General features: G+C 36.2%; 1 protein-coding gene across 2 annotated transcripts in view; it reads left to right on the top strand.

The window, feature by feature from the left end:
- Window positions 1–23639, top strand: part of CALCR (calcitonin receptor) — an 80014-nt gene that overhangs the window by 34638 nt on the left and 21737 nt on the right. For both annotated transcript variants that reach the window (XM_045828311.1, XM_045828312.1), the window contains exons 3-5: window positions 18732–18811; window positions 20122–20275; window positions 22512–22622. In XM_045828311.1, the coding sequence (XP_045684267.1) occupies window positions 18732–18811; window positions 20122–20275; window positions 22512–22622 (345 nt within the window). The remainder of the gene's footprint in view (window positions 1–18731; window positions 18812–20121; window positions 20276–22511; window positions 22623–23639) is intronic.

A 23639-nucleotide genomic window follows, 5' to 3' on the forward strand; every position in this document is an offset into this window, starting at 1 on the left:
CAAAGACTCTGGTTTTCCTTTCCAAAATCAGTTAACAGGAAACACTAACACTAACAGAAGTGCCTGGCACAGAAAGGCAGATCTCTTTAAGCTGATCAGTGGAGCAGGAACAAAATTAATGCCTAAGATTGGTGACAAAATGTACCATTTACTCCCATGAAATAGTGTGTGTTGGTCTGGGGGCAAAAAGCATTTAGCATAGAAAATAGCTACCAGGATTTATTTTGCACTTTAAAAATGCTCTTTGCTTCCTTCACGCACTCTCAGCTTCAAAGCAATGGCTGGAGAATCGAGAGGGGATTTCTGGAGCACCTCTACCCTTAAAATGCCTTCTACTGAGACAGAGTAGCAAAACAGTAACCTGGATGGATTTTGTATCCTTGGTACATGCACAAAAACACATATGATGTTAAATGAAGAGAGAAAATTATTCAATACAACAAAGTTTAAGAAGGCACCTTGAAGAATTATAGGAGAATTGTTATAAATATCATAAAATAATCACTAAATAATGTTGAGAGGCACTATGGTTTATGAGTTAGGGAGACTAGCATTGCAGCTATATCACTGGCTGCTTTAGTGACATGGGTCGTTTTCATTCTCTGAGTCTCAGTTTTCTCTTGTATAAGGTAAAGATAGTCATCAGCCTCTTGGTTTTTGTATAGATTGAGACATTAGACAGAAGATATCTAGTATAACTCAGTAAATGTTCTCTCTTTTGTATGAGTATTTGAATAGTTCTCTATGGGATTTTTATATATTTCTAAACACTGTAGGCTCTCGAGACTTGTAGGGTAGATATGTCTTATAGCACCTGTGTCTCTCTTTAGTAAAGCTTTGTGATACTATTATTGTTACTGAAAAATGGAGAAATAGAAAATGTAATGAAAAGTTTTATAAAAAATATTGTCCCAGCCCTGGCTGGCATAGCTCAGTGGATTGAGCGTGGGCTGGGAACCAAAGTGTCCCAGGTTCGATTCCCAGCCAGGGTACATGCCTGGGTTGCAGGTCATAACCCCCAGCAACCGCACATTGATGTTCCACTCTCTCTCTCTCTATCTCCCTCCCTTCCCTCTGTAAAAATAAATAAATAAAATCTTTAAAAAATATATATTGTGCCCAGTTCTGCATCCAGTCTTCCATGTGAGATTAATAATCATTATTACTATAAGAAATGCAAACTCTTCACTAGAATAGTTTCTTTCAACACTGTCATCAGGAAGACTTTGGCACTTTGTTGGAAGGGGTGCTCACATGGACAGAAACAGAAATAATGTTTACCTGCACTTACACCTTATTCAGAAGAATGGCAACTGCCATTCTTCTGCGAGCAAATCCGTGCACTTGTGACTGGAGACCGCATCTTAAGGGGCAGCATGGGTAAGCGGGCAGCAAATGGGCTTTGAAAGCAGATTAACCCCAGTTCATCCACCGACTTCCGGTGTAATTTGGGACATGCTTCTTAATCTGGCTCAGCTCTACTTTGTACCCTTTCAACAGAAATCACCAGTGCTTACCTTTGGGGCTGTCATACATATTAGAGGTGATATGCAGCACTCACCACATGTGTGATAGGTGTTAGGTAAGTTGTGTTGCTTAGTTATGTGTTTAGCTACTTTGATACAGAACTTCATGACATGGGCAAAATGTGTCCACTCAGTTTTCTCCTTTAGATCATTCTTTTTAAAGTGGCATCCTCAGAATCATCCTTCTGTTAGGAAAGGGGATCTTTTGTTAGCAAAGGCCCTTGATTTGTTGCCCACTTTGGAAATGTGGGGTAGAGAGCTGTTCTTTAGGGTAATGACAGTATCTGTACAAACTGCCAAATAAACACCAGGAAGGTAAAAGCAGGCTGTGACCAAACTCTTTAGCAATGACCCCCAGATTTATTTCCCAAAGCAATAACATTCATAGCAGGAAAAACCACTGAGAACTTTCTGAATTTACTGGGCAAGCGGGGAAAGGACTCTAAAATGTTAATAGCTTATCTCTATGAATTTTAGACCTACTTAGCTCCTAAACCTTATGAGCAAATATCCCTGCCTTTCCACTCTCCTTCAGAGTGCACCCAGAGTAAAATAATGAAAGGAACAGACTTTTAGTGTAAGTGTGTTTCTCCACTCTATCGTGCCAGTGCATGGTAAACACCAAACAATACCAAGTCTTTTTGATCTTTCCTTAATATCCTCCCCTGTTGAAACCTCATCTCTGCTGATCCATTAACACAAAAACTAATAGAACTCTGTGCTTTATTTTTCCTATCAGTTTTTGCATTTCAACAGAGGTCAAAGGCCAGTATTTCAATTGAAAACATGAAGCATAATTAGTTTTAAAAAATGTCAGGCTTCTGGAGGAAGGGGTGCCAGTTTAGGAAGATGACTAGAACTTCCTGCAAATATTGTCACACTGGATCATTGCTGCCTGTCAGTTGGGCACTTTGGTTAATACAGAAAGAATGAAAGTGTCCATCAGACACACTTCTAGCTTATTCAAAATGAAAATCATGTAACTGAGTCCCATGGGAAAAGGAGTTACCTTCAATATAGGTTAATAGTTTTATTCAGTAAAACAAATTTTAAAATGAGAAAATAGGCACCACTTCTGTCCACTAAAATGTTAGTCCCCAGGTAATTTTTAGAGAAGTATCTTTAACCCTTAAGATTTCAGAGAAGTATTTTAATCCCACATGTATCTAGATATTGTCCCTCTTAATACTTGTCAGAGTCCTGGAAGGTAAGAACCATTTTTACCCTTGTTTTGTGGAAGCTCAGAAGGGAAGAGTAGCTAGGGCAAGTAGCTTGGATAAGTATCAGTAGAACTGAGGCTAGAATTAATTTATCCTATTCAGTGGGCTATTTACTGAGTGCCTATTGGGAGCCAGGTCCCCATGCTCCTGGGCTTTCCTCCTTGGCATTGCAGGATTTCTTCTCTGCTTGGTCTTGGTATGGCAGAGCAGAAGGCGCCATGCAACCTTTCATTACACTAATGTCATGAGTTGACCAAGCAGGGAGAGGGCTTTGGCTTCTCCAACTTGCATTGCACTGCAAAGCCCAGATGCCCCAGCCCCTACAGGGTGAGGCTCCTGGCTGTGTTCCCTGGGTTAGGCTGCATGTGCCGAAGAGAAAAAAAAAATCAAAGCTCTTCTCTTTGATCTAGAACTGTTATTCTGCTGTAGGCTTTTATCCCACAATCTTTGAGCAGAAAAGTGGTATTCAAAATTGGCAAAACTAACTAAAGAAGTTGACAGTCAACCAATTTGAACATGTGATTGCTTTCTTCCTAAATTTAAGGCCAGTCCTAATTATAACCATAATTCAAAGAAGTCTGGTTCTCCGGGGCTCCTGCGTCTGTACACCAGAGTCCTGTGAAGGGAATCCAGAGCGCTATTTCCCCCACTTGTCTGGCAGTACATTGATCTTTTGCAGAGGCTGTCAACCAAGTAAATGAATACTGCATCTAGTATGCCAAGCATTTCTACACTGGCCAGGACATGGCAAATAATATTTCATACCAGTGATATTGAATACTCATGTCTTTTTTTTTTCTGATTTTTCTGCTTTGGTCATGAGCAATCAGGTCTTCCTGATACAGATACACACTGAATTTCTGCAGAACCCTCTGGGCCTTTTAGCAAAGGAGCACCCCTGCCAGTTTTACTCCAGAGAATTATGTCCAGAAGCCAAAATCTGTCCACTATTCCAAATCTTCGCCAGATGGACTGTTAACGGGTCTGTTCTAATTCGGGAACCATTTTAATTCTGAAATGGTGCCTTAATAATTTTGTGCCGTGTAAATCAGCCTTTGACCAAAGTTTTGGCCCATCATGAGGAACAATTATGAAACTTTCTCACTACTATCAGCATCCATCTGTAAAGCGTCCTGTCAATAAACCACATTCCCTGTCACTTGGGTTTTTTTTTTAATCTAGCCTCCTGAACACAATTCTACTTTTCCTAAGGGAAATGGAGATGCAGCAAACAGCACATATGACAGAATAAAGACAGACTGGTGGCTGGTACATAGTGGAGGGGACAGCACCCTGTCCCACTCTTACATCCAGACACTCCGGACAAACATAATCTCTCTGGGGCTTGGGGGTGTAGCTCTTTATTATGGAGCCTGCACTTTAGATAGACTTTGTTATGCAGGATCTTTCCTAGGATTGAGGAGGGAAGTTTTGAAGTAGTGAGAACTTTGATTATTTTACCACCACTTTCTATTATTCATATCATACCATTCTGACAATTATTTCTGCATGGCAATCTGTAGTTTGTGAGAGTATTCCATAGTCTTCATACTAACAAAACTTATAATCTTCTTAGTATGTATAAATTTCTTTTTAATCTCAGAAAGAATGACATTTTTAATTTAGTATGAATGTCAACCATATTAAGAACTTTGTTGATCTGGTCATTCAGTATCCTAAACATCCTTTAACTATCATTTAAAAACAACTTCTGTATAATTCCTTAATGGTGAGTTAATTCTATTAAAATTTTAGCTACACATTGAATTTTTTAAAGATTTTATTTGTTTTTTAGAGAGAGGGGTAGGGAGGGAGAAAGAGAGGGAGAGAAACATTGAGATGAAGAGAGGGAGAGAAACATTGAGATGTGCGAGAAACATCATTGGTTGCCTATTGCAAAGCCCCCACTGGGGACCTGGCCCACAACCCAAGCATGTGCCCTGAATGGGAATTGAACCAATGACCTTTTGAATCACAGACCAGCACTCAACCCACTGAGCCATACCAGGCAGGGCTCTACACTGAATTTTGATTAAGACTTTGGCCACCAAATCTTTGGGTTGTTTTAATTACCTTAAAACTTTCATTAGCAGTGGCTTTCACTGTTGACAGAATACCAATGAAAAGAACAACAGAAGTGAAAGAAATAAGGATTCAAAATGTATGCATAATTGTATGACCACATAGATTCATATTTCCATGGAATTCTGAAATTGCTTTCAAGAGTATATAAAAATCAATTCCAGAAAAAGGAATATTTTTTTGTATCTCTCCCTGATTGGTAATTTGCTAATCTCTCCATCTTGTGAAATGGTTTGTGGTTTTTGGTTCTATTTTGTGGTTCTATTTTGTGTAAAGGCAATGTATGATTAAAGGAAATATTCCTGAAGTCATTCGGCATGCAAGATGGACATGGAACACCACAGGTGATAATTTGGCATCTCAGGGCCATGTCAGTTTGCAAAGACTTTAACAGCAACTCAGCCTAGGTTCCCATCCTCCCTTCCTCCCATCCCACCATTGGCTGAAGCCAATTTTCCTTCACAGGGTGAAGTCACATTTGGCATCCATCTAGTGCTATATCAATGAGTTATTAATTCAAATATACTAATTCTAATTAATTAAAAATGAAATTAAAGATAAAAATTGAACATTTTATCCATGATATAATTTGTAATTTAAATACAATATAAATTATAATAATATTTTAACTTTTACATTCCACTATGTTCTCTCTAGAGAGCCTTTTTTGCAGGCATCTCCAAGTGGCTTACGGCAGAGGTCCTCAAATTTAGCTTTTGTGGGAATCCTGTGGATTGTTTGTAGTAACACTGATTCCTGGATCACCACCAGCATGTTTTGAAAGCTCTATAATGAGCAAAAGATTTATTTTTTTCCAGCTTTATATTGAGATAGAATTGACCTATAACATTTGTAAGTTTAAGGTGCAGAACATGTTGATCAATGAACAAGGAATTTACATAAGGATCTAAGAGTATTGATAGGGAGATGCTTTTAATATCATCTGGTATTACTGGTTGTTCCTGGAAATTCAGACTGCTTTCCTAGATGGTGTTGTTCTCCTCAGTCAAAGAAGTTAACCGTGTCAGCGCTTGTGTGACTAACTGCCATTTATACTCTCTAGAACCTTGCTAATAGGAGAGCTTGTTAAAGATTTTTAATGAATTTTACAATGTTCCACTTATGGGTGATCTTAAGCACTTTTTTATATAAAGGAAATCATGGACTTCCTATCTAATATATTACATTACTCCAAATAAATGAAATTGAGCCAACTCTTCACTATGATATGACATTAAAGTCAAATTAAAAGGGGAAAATAAAGTCTGTACTTCCATAATTTATATACCTTCTAAAAAGGAAAAAAAATAAATAAAAATTAAAAAACCTGGGTCACCAGCTGAGTCCCCAGATAGGCCTTGCTGTCAGGAAAGGATTAAGGAGAATTCTCCACTGTAAGGGACACACATATGTATCTGCCATTCTTAAAAATAACAGAATTGGTAACAGCTTAGACTAAGCAAAAATCTGAAGATTTTCATTTATAAATTTATAACCTCTGTCTGCTACAGACTTCCTCTGCAGATCACTTAATCTCCCACTGTGTTTTCTCATTTCCATAATCAGGGACAGTTATGTTGACCTGCCCCATAATTACGTGGGGACACTATTAATGGAAAAGAGCTCTTTTAAGAACTTAACTGTCTGAAATATGAATAATGATCAACGTACTTATTAGTATACATTTGCTTGATTTGGTTAACCAATTTACCTCCAAGTTTATGCTGTAAAACAGGAGTACTAATAGAGAGCAGCAAATTTGTTATAGAATGTACAAATAGTGAAGTTTTTTAGGCATTTGCTAGTATATGGGGAGTATAAAGTGTTAATCTAAACACAGAGGACAATTTGCCCTCACATATATTAACATTAATTTTACTGTACTATCTTCCTCAAAACTACTGTATTTTAGATTAGTAATCACTGACTTTGCTCAAACCTTAGTCATTTTGCTGTTCATTCAATTATTCAACAAATACTAATACCTAGTGTTCTATCTGAACCATCACTCTACATTTTAATAAAAATTATTTAAGTCCCAGATGCAATACATTGAAACATGAAATTAAAAGAAATAAAGACAACAAATTAAATTATACCTGGCATTTATGGGATAAGTGGTTTAAAAATAACTGAACAACAATAAAATAAGTAAATAAATAAATGAAAAATCATAGTATCAAACATACAGGCTTTATGGTTCTTCAAATTATTGTTTTACTTTGAAACTATATGAAATATATACTTATATTTTTATCTTACGTTCAGTTGTCAAATTTCATTCCTTAATTGATTCATCCATATATGCAACCAGCATTAAAATAAATTAATTTTTAAATCGCATTTCAGGACAGTGTTTATAGCTATAGAACACAACATTACTCCAAGACAAATTAAAGACCAAGGTTTTGTATAGAAATAAAGCCAAACATTCCTCTTTCACAAAATCTCCAATAAAATTGGCCAAATATCCTACATATATCAGTTTCATGCTAAATTAGCAACTTGAGTGATTGTAAATCAGAAGACTTATTCAAGTCTTTTGGGAGAAAATAGAACATTAGTGTTATGGAACTTTCACTTTGGGAAATTTCACTGTGGCTTTTCTTTTGTATTGAATTTGTTCTTAAAAACTAAATATGAGTTAGATATATTTCTAATTATTTTAAAACCTTTTAAAATTATATTACATTTTTAAATAAAATAATGTTGCTCTATTTAAATGGAGAATAATATTTTAGAGCTTATTTATATTACATTTTAAATTTTTTTAAACATTTTTTATTGTTGTTCAAATTTTGAATCTCATTTAGAAACATTATTGAGGGTGCACTTTGGACCAGACACTGCAAGTCTCTGGTGATGCAGAAATGAGTAGCCTATGGGTGGACCCAAAAGTGTTGTGGTTAGTGTTAATATTTGTTATTAGTGTGCAGGATTTACTTAAACATAGACTTACCTTTTGGACTAATCAGTGGTATCAGAGCATTTACTGAGCAATTTTAGACTCTGATGAAAAAAGACTAATATTTCAGAGCAGTAGACACTGGTGTCTTGAACTCTGGAACCTCAAATAAGCCATTCTATTAATATGCTTCTTTAATAAGCTTATTAAATTAAATTTTAAAGATTCACACTTTCAGTCAGTGAATAACAAAAACTTCATCTCTGTAATGAAAACTGAGCACATCTGTTTTCCCCTAAAATGCCTCCATTTTCATTGTTTTGACCCTGAAGTTAGCATTTCTTCTCCCAGTGTGGCAAGCCTGCATGAAGTAGCACAGAACCCTGTCCTCAAGAAATGGACTTCTACGTAGTGAGCTGCTTCTGTTGCTTATGTTTCTTTTTCATAATAGCTATGAGCTGTCTTTTTGTCTCAGGAGCTTATCTGCAAAGCTATTCCTAGACAATATTTTGAAGTGGGCAAATTTCACTTTGGATACTTTCTTTTGAAAACCATTCAGTCATTTTTTTAAAATATGTCTATCTACTTCAGTTATTTGCTATCTTTAATAAGAGAATGTTAAAAAAATAAATAAAACTTATTTACTCAAAAATCATAAGAGTAAACAAGTATAAAATGAACTTAAGTAATTAAATTTTAAAATGATATTTTATAGTTTACAGCATGTGTAGTTTGGAAATTATTAAAGTGTATACTATATGAAGATTTTGAGTATACCCTGTAAATAGATACACAATATTTAGATATAAAATTTAAATATAAATGTATACTTTTACTGATCAGTACATAATACATATTAACTTATAGAATTATATATTACATTTGTAAACTTGTATAAATTTATATATGAATATTTATTTTACTATATAGGTTAATATGACAACTATATTATATATATGTATATGTCTATATATAATCCCCTGTAATTCACCTCTTTGCCAAGTAACCCATTTGACAGAGAAGAAGATATGTTATTGAGTGAATCTGAAGTTCTGTTAAAGCTAGAACACTACTTTGCATATGATCAATTTTTATAAAGAAAAATATGTTTCATAATACAAGTCTAAATTTGGGAGAAAGAGAGCAGTCATGAAAAAATAGATTTTTTTCTCAAAACTATTTCATTCTGATCCATAGTTTTATGTTCTTTGGAATAACTTAGCTTAACTTGTATCAAAAGACAGTTAACCTAATGCCATGTATTCTGGGAATAGCATGACCCAAAGATAGAATTCTGGTATCTTATACTTGTTCATAATCTTATACAGTCAAACAGAGACAATTTCTCTCCTTTTAAAGAAGTAAAATTTTGTTGAAGTTAAGGAACTATATTGTTGAATAAATTTCTAAAACATATAGTTAAAAGAACACCTTATTGTCTCACTATCGGCAAACACGGGGAATCATTTTGTTTCTTTTGCAATAATTTGCTACTTTTAAACTGTATGGCCTGCCAGAATTAAATAAAATTTCATAAATTATAAGTTCACATCATTTCCTATTCCCTGAAATATTTTGAAATCTTGTTAACATTCTTAATTGTCATAGTTAAATAAATAACCCACATACAAATCTAAGTGATTCAAAATGTTCATTATGAACTGCAATTTAATTATTTTCTTTCCTTGTCTCTGAATTAATATTGGTAACATTTTACTTTTTTCCGCCTTCTTCACACTGGTCTAGAAAGGGTATTGACCATTTACCTCTAGCAGAAAATAGCGGTGTGATGAACCGATGCAAACCAAAGAGTCAATGCCAGAGCAGGTGGTGCTTCTCCATGCTCTGCTCCTTTGCAGCAGTGCCGTTTGGGGCACATTCCTCACCCTCCCAGGGTCCAAGTTTCCTCACCCCAACAAACAAAACAACAATCCATTTCACATGGATGGATGCTAAAATCCCTTTCTGTATTTTACTGCCAATGAATCTTTTTGGAGTAGTGGTTTCTCATCTTTATATTGACTCCTCATCAAAAGAGCCATTGATGCATTGATTTTAACCACATTTCACTCATCCTTATTTCCCACGTCTGGAAGTGACAATGGAAGCAAAAAGGTGAATTACAGATTTGATCACATGTTCCGCTAGGGTTGCACACTGATTTTTCCCCACACACAGAAATTTTTTTAAAGAGTACTGAATCACTTTTAAACTCAATATAAAACAAGACTCTAAACCACATAAGGAATATTGACCAAAAGGAAATATTAGAAGCCATTACTGAAATATTCTATAGCCAAATAAATAATAAATAAGTGAATGGAAGTTACACTCATTCTGCAGTGCATGTAAAGACATGTTTAAGAACCCTTGGAATAAAGATGTTTCTGAGAACATTAGAAAGAAAAGGAAGGAATTTTTTCATTCTAATTCCTAATAGGCTGTTAAACTTGCACAGGACAAACTTACTAAAATCCCTAGACCAAAACCTCCGGCCTTGACCTCAGTGCGTACACTGCACTGCAGTACTGATGCCCAGAAGCGATGAACTGCAACCCGCAAAGCAAACCCGGACTGTGTTCTTGGCTCCTGACTCCTTTAGCTTTGTGTTCAGCATACACACTGTGGCCTGCTCTGCATCGTCTTCTGCTCTCAACCTTCATTCAAAAGCCTCTCTGCCTTTGATGGAATAATTAGTTCATCTATTAGTGTGAACACAGTTCTGAGAAATCCAAATAAGTAGCTTTTAAGATAGCTTGTGAGTCCCTAGTAGCCTAGCAACTTCTATTAGATGCTAAGTCCAGGTTTGTAAAAAAACTTAAATAACTAGAGAAAAGTACAGCCAGGAATCAGTGTTAAAAGGTCATCTTTTCAAACATATTTTGCATTGATCAAATGGGAAGATAGAAACATATAGAACAAAGATAGGAATGTTTAAGTAATTTCTAAAAGATAATTATTACAAAAAATAATTATCATTTTCTATTTAACTGAAGCCAGGAAAAGAAAAAACATTTCAGCCTCAAGACATGGGATTACTATTTCACCACAAATACTTTCTTAGTAATAATAATTATGTCGACATTCGTGAAACCCTGTGTGTGTGTTCAGGCACTTCTCTACATATACTGCATGTGTTAATGTCTTTACTTCTCCAAACAACCCTTTAAGGTAAATATTTACATTGGCCTTTTACCTTTAAAGATGAAGAGGCTGACACTTGCAGAGGGGACGTGACTTGTCCTAAAAATTTCAGTTTTACAGTAGAAACCAATAGGGTATAAATTTCACTTTAAAGTGTACTTCATTATGGGTGGGTTTGGAATTAATTTTCTGAAAAAGGTTATAGGTCTTATTACCTACTTAGAGACAATTAGGCACACACATTATTTTTATTTTTATTAATTTTGTTTCTAAGTCTAATATTCTAATAATTCTGTGAGATCAGTTGCATATGTGAGCACCTTGTGAAAGAAGAACACGACACAATCAGTAAGTTCATGGGACAACTGGAAATTAAATTTGCTTACTTAGTATAAGAAAGCATTTTCTCCTTGAGCAGAAATAAAATTAATAAGTGAAATACACGTGACACACAAGTTTATAATTTGATTATAACATGGAAGAGAAAATTATACATGTAAGTACAAAAAATTGAGGAAAAAAGACCAAAATATTGGAGGTGGTTATTGCTGAGTTGGTGGAACTTGGGCCAATTTTCTTCTTCCTTTTACATATACTTTTCATTTTATTTAATGAGTGGTTGTCACCCCCATGAATACTTAAAATACTTCAAAAAATATTTAAATATGGAAAAAGAACATGCAATTATAGAGTGCTGTAATCAGAGTCTTAGAGCTATAAATATATCACCTAGAATAAATTTCTATAAAATATGGGCATCCATTATAGAACATTTTAGGCAGTAATATGCACATTTGTTAGAATGGAAATCTTAGAAACTTGCTACTTCAAAAGGAAACCTACCTAATTATCAGATTTTATATATTTGAACCAGATATTGGATTTTTAATATCTACTTACTGGAAAATTCTTTATGCTAACCTCAATTTTGTTTCACTATTGTGGCTTAGAATTAAAAATACAGGAACAATCTCTAGGATCTCTATGTTTAAAAAGGCAATTAAAGAGAATGTTTTGCCCATTTGCTAGTAATTTGGAAGTGCTGTTTTGTTCAAAGCTCTCTGCTAAGTATCAGCTGAGGCTCACCGAGACCAACAGAACACGAGTTCTGTCCTCAAGGGGCTACCAGTTTTGCTGAAAACATGAGACATACATGCTCAGGGGGCTTCTTTCAATCCCATGATTATAAAAAATATTTACATTTTTATCTACTATTTTAATGTTTAATGTTTTCGCATTCACTTATTTTGTCCACCTAAAATTTATTTAGATATACAATATAAAGAAGAAACTCAATTTTTCCAAATGGCTTTGCAATTATTCCAGCACTGTTTAAGTAATTCATCTTTTCCCTACCAATATACAAAATGTGCATGATAGAACAAAACGAAACTGGTCTTTGAGTGAAAAGATTTGGATTCTAGCTCTTTTTTCGCACTTATATATGGGTGATAAGGCAAAGTCCTAGGCCTCTTAGTCCTATGTCTAGCCTTTATACATATGGTAAAACATGGGCAGTTTCCACTTATCTAAGCATCATTTCCTTATCTATGGAATAAATATATTTGTATTTGCTGTCTCCATTAAGGGCTGCCATGAGATACAGTTGAGATTATGTAGAAATCACTTGCAGCTCTGTGTCTGGACTGGACACGGACATGTACTTAGGGAGTGGGAATCATGCCTCCTGGCCTTCATGGGGCCTCTGGGTTGCCTTTGATGCTTTATTTCTTACCCAGCAGGCTCTGCTGCTTATTAGTTTCATGCCAGTTCCTAAGGACAGTAACCAGACATTAGAAGGAAAGTAAATTGTGTCAGTGTTCCTATTTATTGAGGAAAAAGATTTGATGACTGCTACTTTATGCAGAACCAGATAACTTTCCTGGGAATCATCTGACATTCTTGCTGGTGTGAGGGGCAGATGCAGCCGAACCACCTGCAGCTCTTTAAGAGTGACCAAAGAGCCTCCTCCACTCCAACTGAGAGGTGATTTCAATCAGGCTTTTCAGGTGGTCTGTAGAAGTCACAGTAATTCATGTTCTCAAAAAGTACAATTATCTTAAACACTTTAGGATCTCCAGCTGGATTTAGTGAAGCAGAAGACTTCCCCCATGTTTATACTCACCAAATGGTCATTGATTCCGTGTAAACTTTACAAAAGTCCCATGTTACGCATATTTTTAAGGTTCTGAATAATGTTTTTCTTTACAAATTCTGGTGTCATAAAACAAAAGAAATGTTTATCTAAAATGAGGAAAGCATTGTTGAAGTACTGGAAAAATGAAAACATGCATTGTAGAGTCAGAAAAACTTAGGTTTGAGTCTCTCACTAAATGGAAAACTTTAAATAAGTCTCTTAATCTCTCTGGGATGCAGTTTCTTCCTTAATATAATGAAGATGCTGTGAACCACACAGCTTTGTTGTGAAGGTAAATAGGAAGAGTGTTAAGAGTACCCTATGAGTCCTTCCCCAGCCTTGCTCATTCCCTTCCCATTCAGAGGCAACTATTACTTGTTATTTTAAAATGTCTTATTATCTCCATGATTTTTAAAATTACATGTGCTTATGCTTCTAAACAATATACATATATTTTTTCACCTTGCATATTTTTACATTTATCTCTCTGTCCTCTGCTTCAGGTCACCTCCTCCATGAAGTCTTCCCCAACCCCGCAGGCTCCAGCTCCCTGATTGTCCTTGCCTCTGGGATCATTCTTCCCCAACTCTTTGTCCAGAAAGAATCCTGTCACCCTCCCAGTCAACAGTCTAGAGGCCCCCCAGTTCTTGGTCCAGGCTTAGAGATGAGGGATTTGATGCAACATAGGCAAACTGCTGTGCCATCCCTAGCTTTTCTCAAAAGCCTGATTAAAGCTCCTTTAGGGAAGCCCAGCAGGGGTGGAGGAGGCGGGGGCAGTCTTCCCAGAGCTGTACCTGGAGACAGGCCTGGAGGCTTCTGGCAGTGAAAGATGAGTCCCACCTTAATAGTTCCTGGGGACCTACCCCTGTGGCCCTTGGACAGGTCTCAGTTCCTCATGTTACCTGAACCAGGAAAATGTGGAGCAGAGAAATGCTACCCTACTGACTTTGGTATATAGTTTTTAGGGAAGACACATTTTTATATCATCAATGTAGGTGATTACTGAGTACTTGCTACTCTTTCTCTCTGAGCAGAAAATATAAATAAATGCCTTTTCTCACAATGGGGAAACGTATAGGGAGAAAATATCTCCAAAGCCCATAGAAAAATATCTCCGAATCATCTCTGAAAATCCATTCTATACTAAAAAATTAGCAAAAGTCCTATAAATCTAATGTCTAATGTTACTATAGAGAAGCTTTAGAGTGATGTAAGGGGACTATATTTTATATATTCAGCATATTAATATCCTCATTTTGGAATTAGAATGAACTATTACTAATTTTATCATAGAGATTTTTCAGTTCGGTATTTAAACTTTCAAGATATACTGATGTCATTCACATAATTTACTTAATGCTGAGTCCCTAGTCAAAGACATAGTCTTCAAATGCAACATTGTTCCTGGAATAAATAAAATTCACTTGATAGAATGATTTTCCATTTGGAAAATAAGAAATTTATGTATTTTTATAGAATTTATTAGGGTGACATTAGTTAATAAAATCATAGAGGTTTCAAGTGTACAACTCAATAAACATTATCTGCACTGTGCACCCAGCACCCAAAGCACAGTCTCTTTCCAACCCCATCTACCCCCCTTTCCCCACCTCCACCTCCTCTACACCCCTTACCTTCTCCTACCCTCTTCCCCCCTAGCTATCCACTTCGTCTCCAAGTATATTTCAAAAGTTGCCTTGGCCAAAGTCTTTAGAAAGAAAATAAAGCTAGTTTCTGAAGTTAAACTCCAAAGCTTTAGATTGAATTAAAATTGGGATTTTTTGCTGAGTTGTCTTGAAAGTTTTTTCATTTTGTTTTTGTCATATGTACTAAAAGGTCCAAAAGGACTTGGGCATCTGTTTATTTATATGATATGAGATTAGGAAGTCTGTTAGTTCTTAAATAGCCTAGAAGGATCTTCTCTTTCCAAGGTAACAATATATTTCTAATAACTCAAGTCTCAGAGTTGCCAGCAATTCTTGGGAGAATTGCTCCACAAATTAGATTTTCAATAATATGCTAGATAAGATTTCATCATTTCCTGTCCAAATGCCAGTATCGTTGAAGACAATCTAAGAAAGTTGAGGAAAAGAATTGTGCCTGGGAATTTAAGGGACCCCTCCCTGCCATGCTTTTATCTGAACCAAGATGGCACTGCTAGGCCTTCCTCTGTCCTCAGCTCAGCCACAGAGTTCTCAAAGGCTGAGTCCGACTCCAATCCCTATAAACAAAGCATCGTTCTCTCTCACTAACACACACCATCTTTCAAGGGGTAATGTCCAATCTAAAGTGCTAATGGTCATCTTCATGTTTCCTGGGCACAGAGGATGGTGCTTCTGAAAATGATAAATTGATCCCCACTCACCTGGTATAATCTTTATTATGGTTCAGTCGAGTCACAGCCTCCAAGCCTGATGTTTTCCTGCATCCACAGTTCACTTCTGCCATACAGGATTTTTCACATAAAAGTTGGATTTCTCTATGGAAAGAAGGAGGAATCATACAATTTTCACATAATTTCCTTCCCTTAAAATAACTATTTCCATCAGGTCAGTTAAGAAGAATCATGTTTTTTTCTAAAAATAAAAAAGCATATCAAATGCCTCCTGACAGAGAATTCCCCTTTCTTCTCTCTATTTCCCTTCCAGTAGAGAGCTCAGGGAAAGGGGATGCCAAGAGTAAAGTGAAGAGCTAAAAGTTCCTTTGAGATCTAGCCAGACGACTACCCAGGAACTGAAGCTGATGTCTCCTTACCAACACCTGGGCCATGCCCAGTGAATCAGAATCTTGAGTGACAGGCCAAAAAACCAGTGTGCTTTTAAAATTCCCAGGTGCTTCTTATAAGCACCCAGGCTTGAGAAGCCCTTAGAGCACAGGTGGCAAACACAAGGCCCAAATCTGGCCCTCCGCCTTGTTTTATCCCACCCGGCACCTTGTTTCTACCCGGTGGCAGCACCGAGCCCCTTGCCCCTAGTTAAGGAGTAGTTACATTTATAGAGTAGTTACATTTACACAGTCCTAAAATTACATTTGGCCCTTTGAAGGCAGTCACGAGGCTGATATGGCCCCTGGTGAAAATGAGTTTGACACCCCTATCCTAGAGTTTCCGATCACGTAACAATGTTGAAGGCCTCCCATGCCTATAACTTATACTTGCTAGTACAATATTAACTGTGTGACTTTTAATATCGTCTGTACTGTTTTTGTGTCTGTAAAGTGGAAGTGGTGGGTGGTGACAACTGCTCTAGGGTTTTTTTTCATTATCAAACCACAAGCAAAAATATTTACTTTCTATGTAGAAACTCATTCTGTTTGAGGATGTTGTAAACATGCATTGGTGTGATTAGGATGATCAGTATTATGACTTCCACTCCATTCATTCTGTCAGTATTAATGCTCTCAAGGTATTAAGCTAATGGCTATTATATTATTTTCTAATTTTTTATTGACTTATTCAACAAGAATCCATTGAACACACCTCATGATATTCCCTTATTTAAAATTCCCCATCACAGAATCATGGATCCTAAGGCTGGACGGAACCTAGTCCAGTTTTCCCAATTAGAAGATGGAAAACCTGAGGCCCAAAGAGTATTGTAACTTAATACAAGACTAAGTTACGTTAGACTAATACATCCAGGTAGTTGTAAAGCTAGAAATGGAGCAAAATACTCTTTCTTAATCTTTTACCTGAAGCCCTTGAGCTATATTTTATTATAGTCATCTATTGTCACACTAACATTTAGTAGCTTAAAACAATAAAAATCATTTATTAATCTCTCACCATTTCTTTGGGTCAGGAATTTAGACAGGGAACCAGGAACAACTTGACTTTGTTCTTTGAAGTCTGGAGCTTCCTCTGGACGATATAAAATGGGGCCTAGAATCATCTGAAGTCTCTCTCAGCACCTGTGTGGCAGTCAATGCATGGTCTTTCCATCAGAACACCCATACTCGGCTTCCTTACAATATGGGGACTGGGCTCCCACCAGTCATGTTAGATTCAGGCCCTCCCTAATAGTCTCTTGTGAATGATTTATCTATAGATAAATGAATTTATATAGATATAAATGAATTTATATAGAGATAAAATCTATAAAATATAGATTTATACAGACAGGTTGTGTGGTTCAGTGGATTGAGTGCTGGCCTGAGAACCAAAAGGTCACTGGTTCAACTCCCAGTCGGGGCACATGCCTGTGTTTTGGGCCAGGTCTCCAGTTGGAGGTGCACGAAAGGCAACCACACACTGATATTTCTCTCCCTCTCTTTCTCCTACCCTTCCCTTCTCTCTAAAATAAATAAATAAAAATTTTAAAAAACAGAATTAAAACATTTATAGCCCATGTATAATACACCTTATTTTTCCTTAAAAAATCTGGGCAAAAAAGCGCACATTATACACAACAAAATATGGTAATACACTGATAGTGCCTGCTATTTAATAAGAAATAAAATATTAATTTTATTATTCTAGAAGCCTTTCTTCTGTGCACATATAAAATATATTTACAAAATGGTATTTTACTGTGTAATTTTTAAATTAATATACTGTACCATAAATGATTTATCTACATAATTAAATATTCTAATACACATTTTTAATGGTTGCATAGTATTTCATAGTGTAGATGTACCAGAGTTTGTTCAACAATTTTATTATCTTGAGCATTTAGATTAGTTCCAAACCCCACCACAGTAAACCATATATCCATAATTAAGCCTGGGCTAACTGATGATTCTGTCCTTCGCAGGGAGAAAAGAACTGGTCCAAGGGTATAGACATCTTAAGGATTTTGGCACACAATGCCAAATTGTTTACAGTCTACAAACTTCTTTAGTAAATAAAGAAAAACGTTGTAAATTAAATACAACTTACTCGGGGGGACAAGTCTATCTGGCTCACTGTGTAGATGCTAATTGATACCTAACAGAATATGTAAAATCTGTAAGTGATGCAATAAACATACTGTAGTTCTAGATGCCATAACAACTACTCACCCCTGGTTAAAATATGGTTTTCACACAAATCCCATTGATTAAAAGAAATATATATTTTTTAAAGTTTTACCCCTTTATTATCTTTCCTTACGTAAAATTGTCTGCAGTCCTGAAAAACTGTCAACATCTGTGACAAAGCAGCTTGTGTCAGGCTGCTGTGGTCAGAGTAGGAATGGTGACCTGTTCAGTGATATACTGAGTCCTTGCTGTGCAAGAAATTCATTCTCAATAGCAACTTGAAGCTTGAAGAAAATTTTGTAGGAAAGAAAAATATTCAAGGCTGCACATAAGACTCCTTGAATAAAAGTTGACGTTTTAACTACCCAGAAGATGTGACTGTTAATCCTTTACAAGCCACAGATTTTATTTGTTCAGGCTCCTGGATGTTCCCTTTGAAATCTTCAGCAGTGCTGTTGATGTCGCATATTCATTGAAGTTCACACTGATTGCTCTCGAGGTCTCTGAATTCTTTATTTTGGTCTTGATATGTCAAGGTGGCTCCAGAATGCCTTCATGAGGACTTTGGACAACAACCAGACAAGTGTGTGTTCTGGAGGGCGGGAAGTTACAAGCATACTGTTGTTACTTACATGGATTTTATTCAGGGTGACTTGAGACATTGCTTCTCTTCAAGTGGAATAGAAAGACAAGGAAAAGAGAGACTATAATCAATATTAAAGCTATATCAATTTAAATGTTTTTGTTCTTTTTTCTAGGAATTAAAAAATCAAGTTCGAGAGGAAAGATGTCCTTCTCACTTAATCACTGGTGCTTCATACTGTTCATCTTTTTATGCGTAAGTAAAACAAAATTATTCTAAGCTATGTGAATGAAGAATGCTGAAATATGGAGGAATGTTTTTGGTATGAGTGAATGGATATTATAGTAGAAGTAGACATTGTTCTCCAGAAGCTACAACTAAGTTCCTCAAAATTATCATTATCTCAATATTTTGTTAAGAAATCTCCCCTCAAAACTTCATTTGATTTAATTTAGTATTACATTTACCCAGAAATGTGAGCCTTGTTGGTTTACAAAAATTTAGTATTAATTTGAGACGTCTCTTTATTATATTGTAAATTAATACTGAAGGTTAATAATGTTCTGGATAAAATGTCTTTCATGTTAGACATGTGAATTTGAGTTACAGTTTCTGGGCCACCATCTTTTTTAAACATTGAAACTCTTTCAATCTGTTTATTGATCAAAAAGACCATACAGAACCTGGATATTTTAAAAAATCACAGATTAAAACACCACTGAAATATCATAACCACAAAAGAAATTGACATCTCTATGAATACAATTTAGGATGATGTATTAGACAGTGATCTTTGTAGACACACACACAACAACATCAATAAACAAGGGCCCACAATGGTGACAAGGATGAACTGAGACGGACAAAACTACTGTCAGTCAGCCTGGACCAAAAATGCAAAACAGTTGAAAGAAATACTCAAGATTTACATTGATTTTCACCAATAAAAATGAATAACCCCATGTAGGTCAAATGCTGATCAAACAAACTAAGAAGCTTCAGGCCAATTATTCAAGGCAGAATATCTCAGAATAGAGGTGTTTGTTCTACGGAGTGAATGGGGTGAATTTTTGGCAGTGCACAATGTACATGCAAATAAAGGTCAGCTGAAGAAATCCAATTTTAAAAAGCTTATTTAATGCACTAATATATCTATTTTTAATAACATGATTAATGATTCTTAGGAGTTCCAAAAAAATGAAGTTGATTTAACATTACCATTGTTTGGAAATCAGGTTATTTTCTTTGTTGACATCTAAACTTCACAACAATAGTAAAAATCAAAATGGTCCTATATGATGAACAGGTGCATGAGTGTGTATGGCTGCTGTACACTGTCAATATTGAATGGGATGAATGCAAATATGGAATCTGTAGGTAGAATTTGTAGATGCAACATAAACACTTATTGGTCATAAAGTAAAACTACTCTCCATGGAAGCCATGCACAATTGTTGCTTGAAGGAGGAAAAAATAAATGTTTTCAAGTGTTTTATTATTTCATTTATTTATGTACACACCCATCCGTACTCTCTGTAAGTAACTGATTTTTGTCTTTAACGCAGCAACCAGCCCTGGTCCTCCCCAACACTTCAAATGACACCAGTCCAACCGGGGAGCCCGAGCCCTTTCTGTACGTTTTAGGACGAAGGAAAATGAAGGATGCCGAGTCCAAGTGCTACAAACGCATGCAACTGCTGCCCCCATACCAAGGAGAAGGTAAAAAGAAGGATTACCTTAGCATGTGTTTCAAATATCACTGAAGGTTTATCTTCTTCCATGGGTAAATGTGTATGAACTAATTTTAACTTAACATGCCAGTAGTTTTAACAATGGTCTTCATACCATGAAATGTTTGTGTATTTCATGCAGCAGACATGTCTGATTTCTTTACTCAAGTTCATCCAAAGACTTTCTGGCCAACATCTGCACTTAGGACAAAATTACTACAGTAACTCAGTATTCACACCTGGCAAGCAGGAATAATGCAGGACTAAGTAAGGGAAAGGAACTGGAAAATGACAGGAAAGAAACTGGAAAATCGTGGGCAGAGAATTTGCCCGAGTGTGGAACCTGTCAAAACTGGGTCTTGTTTGGGTTAATTAGGTAGTATCTTTCCCCACCTGTCAGTTGGTTGGTAACTCATGCTATTTCTTCTCTTCTTCTACCTCCAGTTCCCAGATGAATTTTAAAAAGTTATCTCCTAGGCAGAATCGTTTACCTCTCACTTCTCTAGAATGCTCTACATGATTGCCCAAGTATTCTCAGGGCCCAGCATATTTGATTAGCTGGAGAAGGCCCGTGGGAAACGAGAAGGAGGATGTGAGTGACCCAGCGTTGCTGTGTCCCTTCAAATTCTCTCCTCTGTGTCCCAAATCATTTGAAAAGACCGAACAAGATCTTCTTTGGAGGGGACAGGGATTGATTGGTTAAATATAGTCTATTATATTACTACATGGTTTGTCTTCAAATAGTTAAAAATTTAATTTGTAGCTCCCACTTTTGTTTAAACAAAAAAAGCAAGTCAATTAAACTTAGATACATGATATTTTTCTGTCTGCAGTAGTTTCAGTGTTTTTTAAGAACCTGAAAAGGCATTAGATGCAACTTACTGCCAAAAAGAAACCATTTCTCTGAAGTAAATGAAGCCATGGCAACACAAAACTGGTATTTTCAGAGGCCAAGTGAGTGCAGCCATCCTCACTGTGGTCTTAGTTGTCTTGGGAGGTTGAAATTTTGTGCTATTGATCAGTATTTAAAACTATGTCTTTTTGAGAACTTCCTTTAAAGCTTGAGGCTCATTCTTTTATAAAGATAAATGTTTGTGTTCTGGGATAGATTTAATTTTTGAAGATAGTGGGAAACCACTTGGAGCCAATGTTGATGAATATGTGATCAAACTGAGCATTATTTTAACCAATAATAAAGTGTGATTCTAAGGTAATAGACTGTTTATATTGTAATTCAACTGGCTGCAAATGTATCTTCACTAGGAGTTTTGAACAATTGCATCATCTTTGAATTAAGAATAGAACCACCCAAGGCAACCCCTTTGAAGGTTAGTGGTTAGTAGGATACTTATGTTCCAAAGCCATATAGTTTTTTTAAAAGGTAGGCTTTATGCAAGAGTGATTTTGCATATACTTTCACAAGATTTTTCTTATAGCATTTCCAGAGATATTTTAAAGGAAAGATTTGGAAACAGCCCAAGTACCCATCAGTAGATGAGTGGATAAAAAAGCTGTGTTACATATACACAATGAAATACTTCACAGCCATAAAAAAATAAGGAGCTCTTACCTTTTGCTGCAGCATGGATGGGTCTGGAGATTATTATGCTAAGTGAAATAAGCCAGTTAGTGAGACCAATATCATATGATTTCACTTACATGTGGAATCTAATGAACTGATGAACAAAATAGAAACAGAGTCATGGATACATGGAGCATATTGACAGCTGTCAGGGGGGTGGGGGGTGCTGGATGAAACAAAGTAAAGGGATTAGCCGAAGAGCATATATGCATAACCCGTGGACACAGACAACGTTGTGCTGACAGCCTGAGGGAAGGGGGGATGCAGTATGGGCTGGGTGGAGGTGGGCAAGGTGGGGCAGGGAAAAGGGGACGTCTGAAATAGTGTCAGCAATAAAAATAAAGTTAAAAATTAATTAATTAATTAACTAACTAATTAAAGAAAAGATTTTTGGGTGAAAGATTCCATACAGAAGACATATGTGTCTTTTGAGAAACAAATAGAGAAAATGCTAGAAAAAATGTAAATTCCATGAGTAGCTGATAAAGTTAACACCTCTATTTTGTTGCTGCTGCTGCTACAGTTGTTTGTAAATGCATTTCCAAGTGAAGAGCCCCCAAATAACTGACTGTGCACCACTAAACCCTGCGGAAGCTTTCGCAGTGTCTGACTACGGCATGTCCGTTTCTTTCTGAACCACCAGGTCTGTTTTGCAACCGCACCTGGGACGGATGGCTGTGCTGGGACGACACACCGGCTGGGGTGACATCCCACCAGCACTGCCCCGACTACTTTCCGGACTTTGACCCCACAGGTACGACACTAATTTTTATTTTCTGTTTTGCTAGGAAGCTTTTAGAGTTTGCATCAGATATAAAATACACCTACCTAGTCATACTCTACACACTGCAGTGTGTTCTGAGGCACTTCCATGAGCGAAATTACACGATTGCACAACTATTACAGGCTGTCCTTATTTTTTACGTCACACTACTTGTCAGTTGTACATACTGGTCATAAATTCTATGACATTTTGAATAAAAATTAATTACATATTTTAAATATTAAATTTTAGTAAACATATAAATTAATTTTTCTGAAATGGAACAGTTTTTTTTAATGTGTGGCTCTTTTACATTTTTAATTGCCTCACATTTTGGTGACTTATGCAAATGAGTGATCTAGACTCTGTAAATACCAGGCTGGTATAACATGCATGATAAAAATTTTATATATAATGTTGAAAATTCTATAAAATCATGCTGCATAAGGGAAAATAAATCAGAAGGCGTTAACTATAGATAGCAGATTTCTGTTCCAGCAGATTATTACAATATGCTCAGAAAATAAAAAGATGCATTACACTAACACCCAGCTCTGGGCCCTGCATACAAGCAGTCAACACGTGTGCCCAGTGAAAGGGCAACACCAAACTTACTTTAGTTATAAAAGTAACATATGAATACTTTTCACTGAATATTTAGTTTTTTACTTTTCAAAACACTTTTATACATATTATATAAAGTGGTCATAATTATTAACTAAAAGGCAAGTTTTGGGGTCAGGAAAACAGGAATTTGCAGGCACCAGTCCATCTTTTCAGCCTGGTTTTTAGGTAGAACTTCTTCGTCTGGAGGACAAATCTGCTTCACAAGAAAGCACACCTTAAAAATCCCCATAGTGAGCAAACAAATTCCTTAGGTTGTTACCATTAACCCAAAACTGTGTATCTGAATGATACACAAAACAGTTTAATGAAATGGCAGAGATGTCCTTTTAGACAACGTGCTTGGTAGAGGTAGGCAGGTCATGGAAGAGTGAATGACAGTGC

Source organism: Phyllostomus hastatus, unplaced genomic scaffold (assembly GCF_019186645.2).
Source record: "Phyllostomus hastatus isolate PE091 unplaced genomic scaffold, TTU_PhHast_1.1 phas_scaffold_78, whole genome shotgun sequence".
NCBI lineage: Eukaryota > Metazoa > Chordata > Mammalia > Chiroptera > Phyllostomidae > Phyllostomus > Phyllostomus hastatus.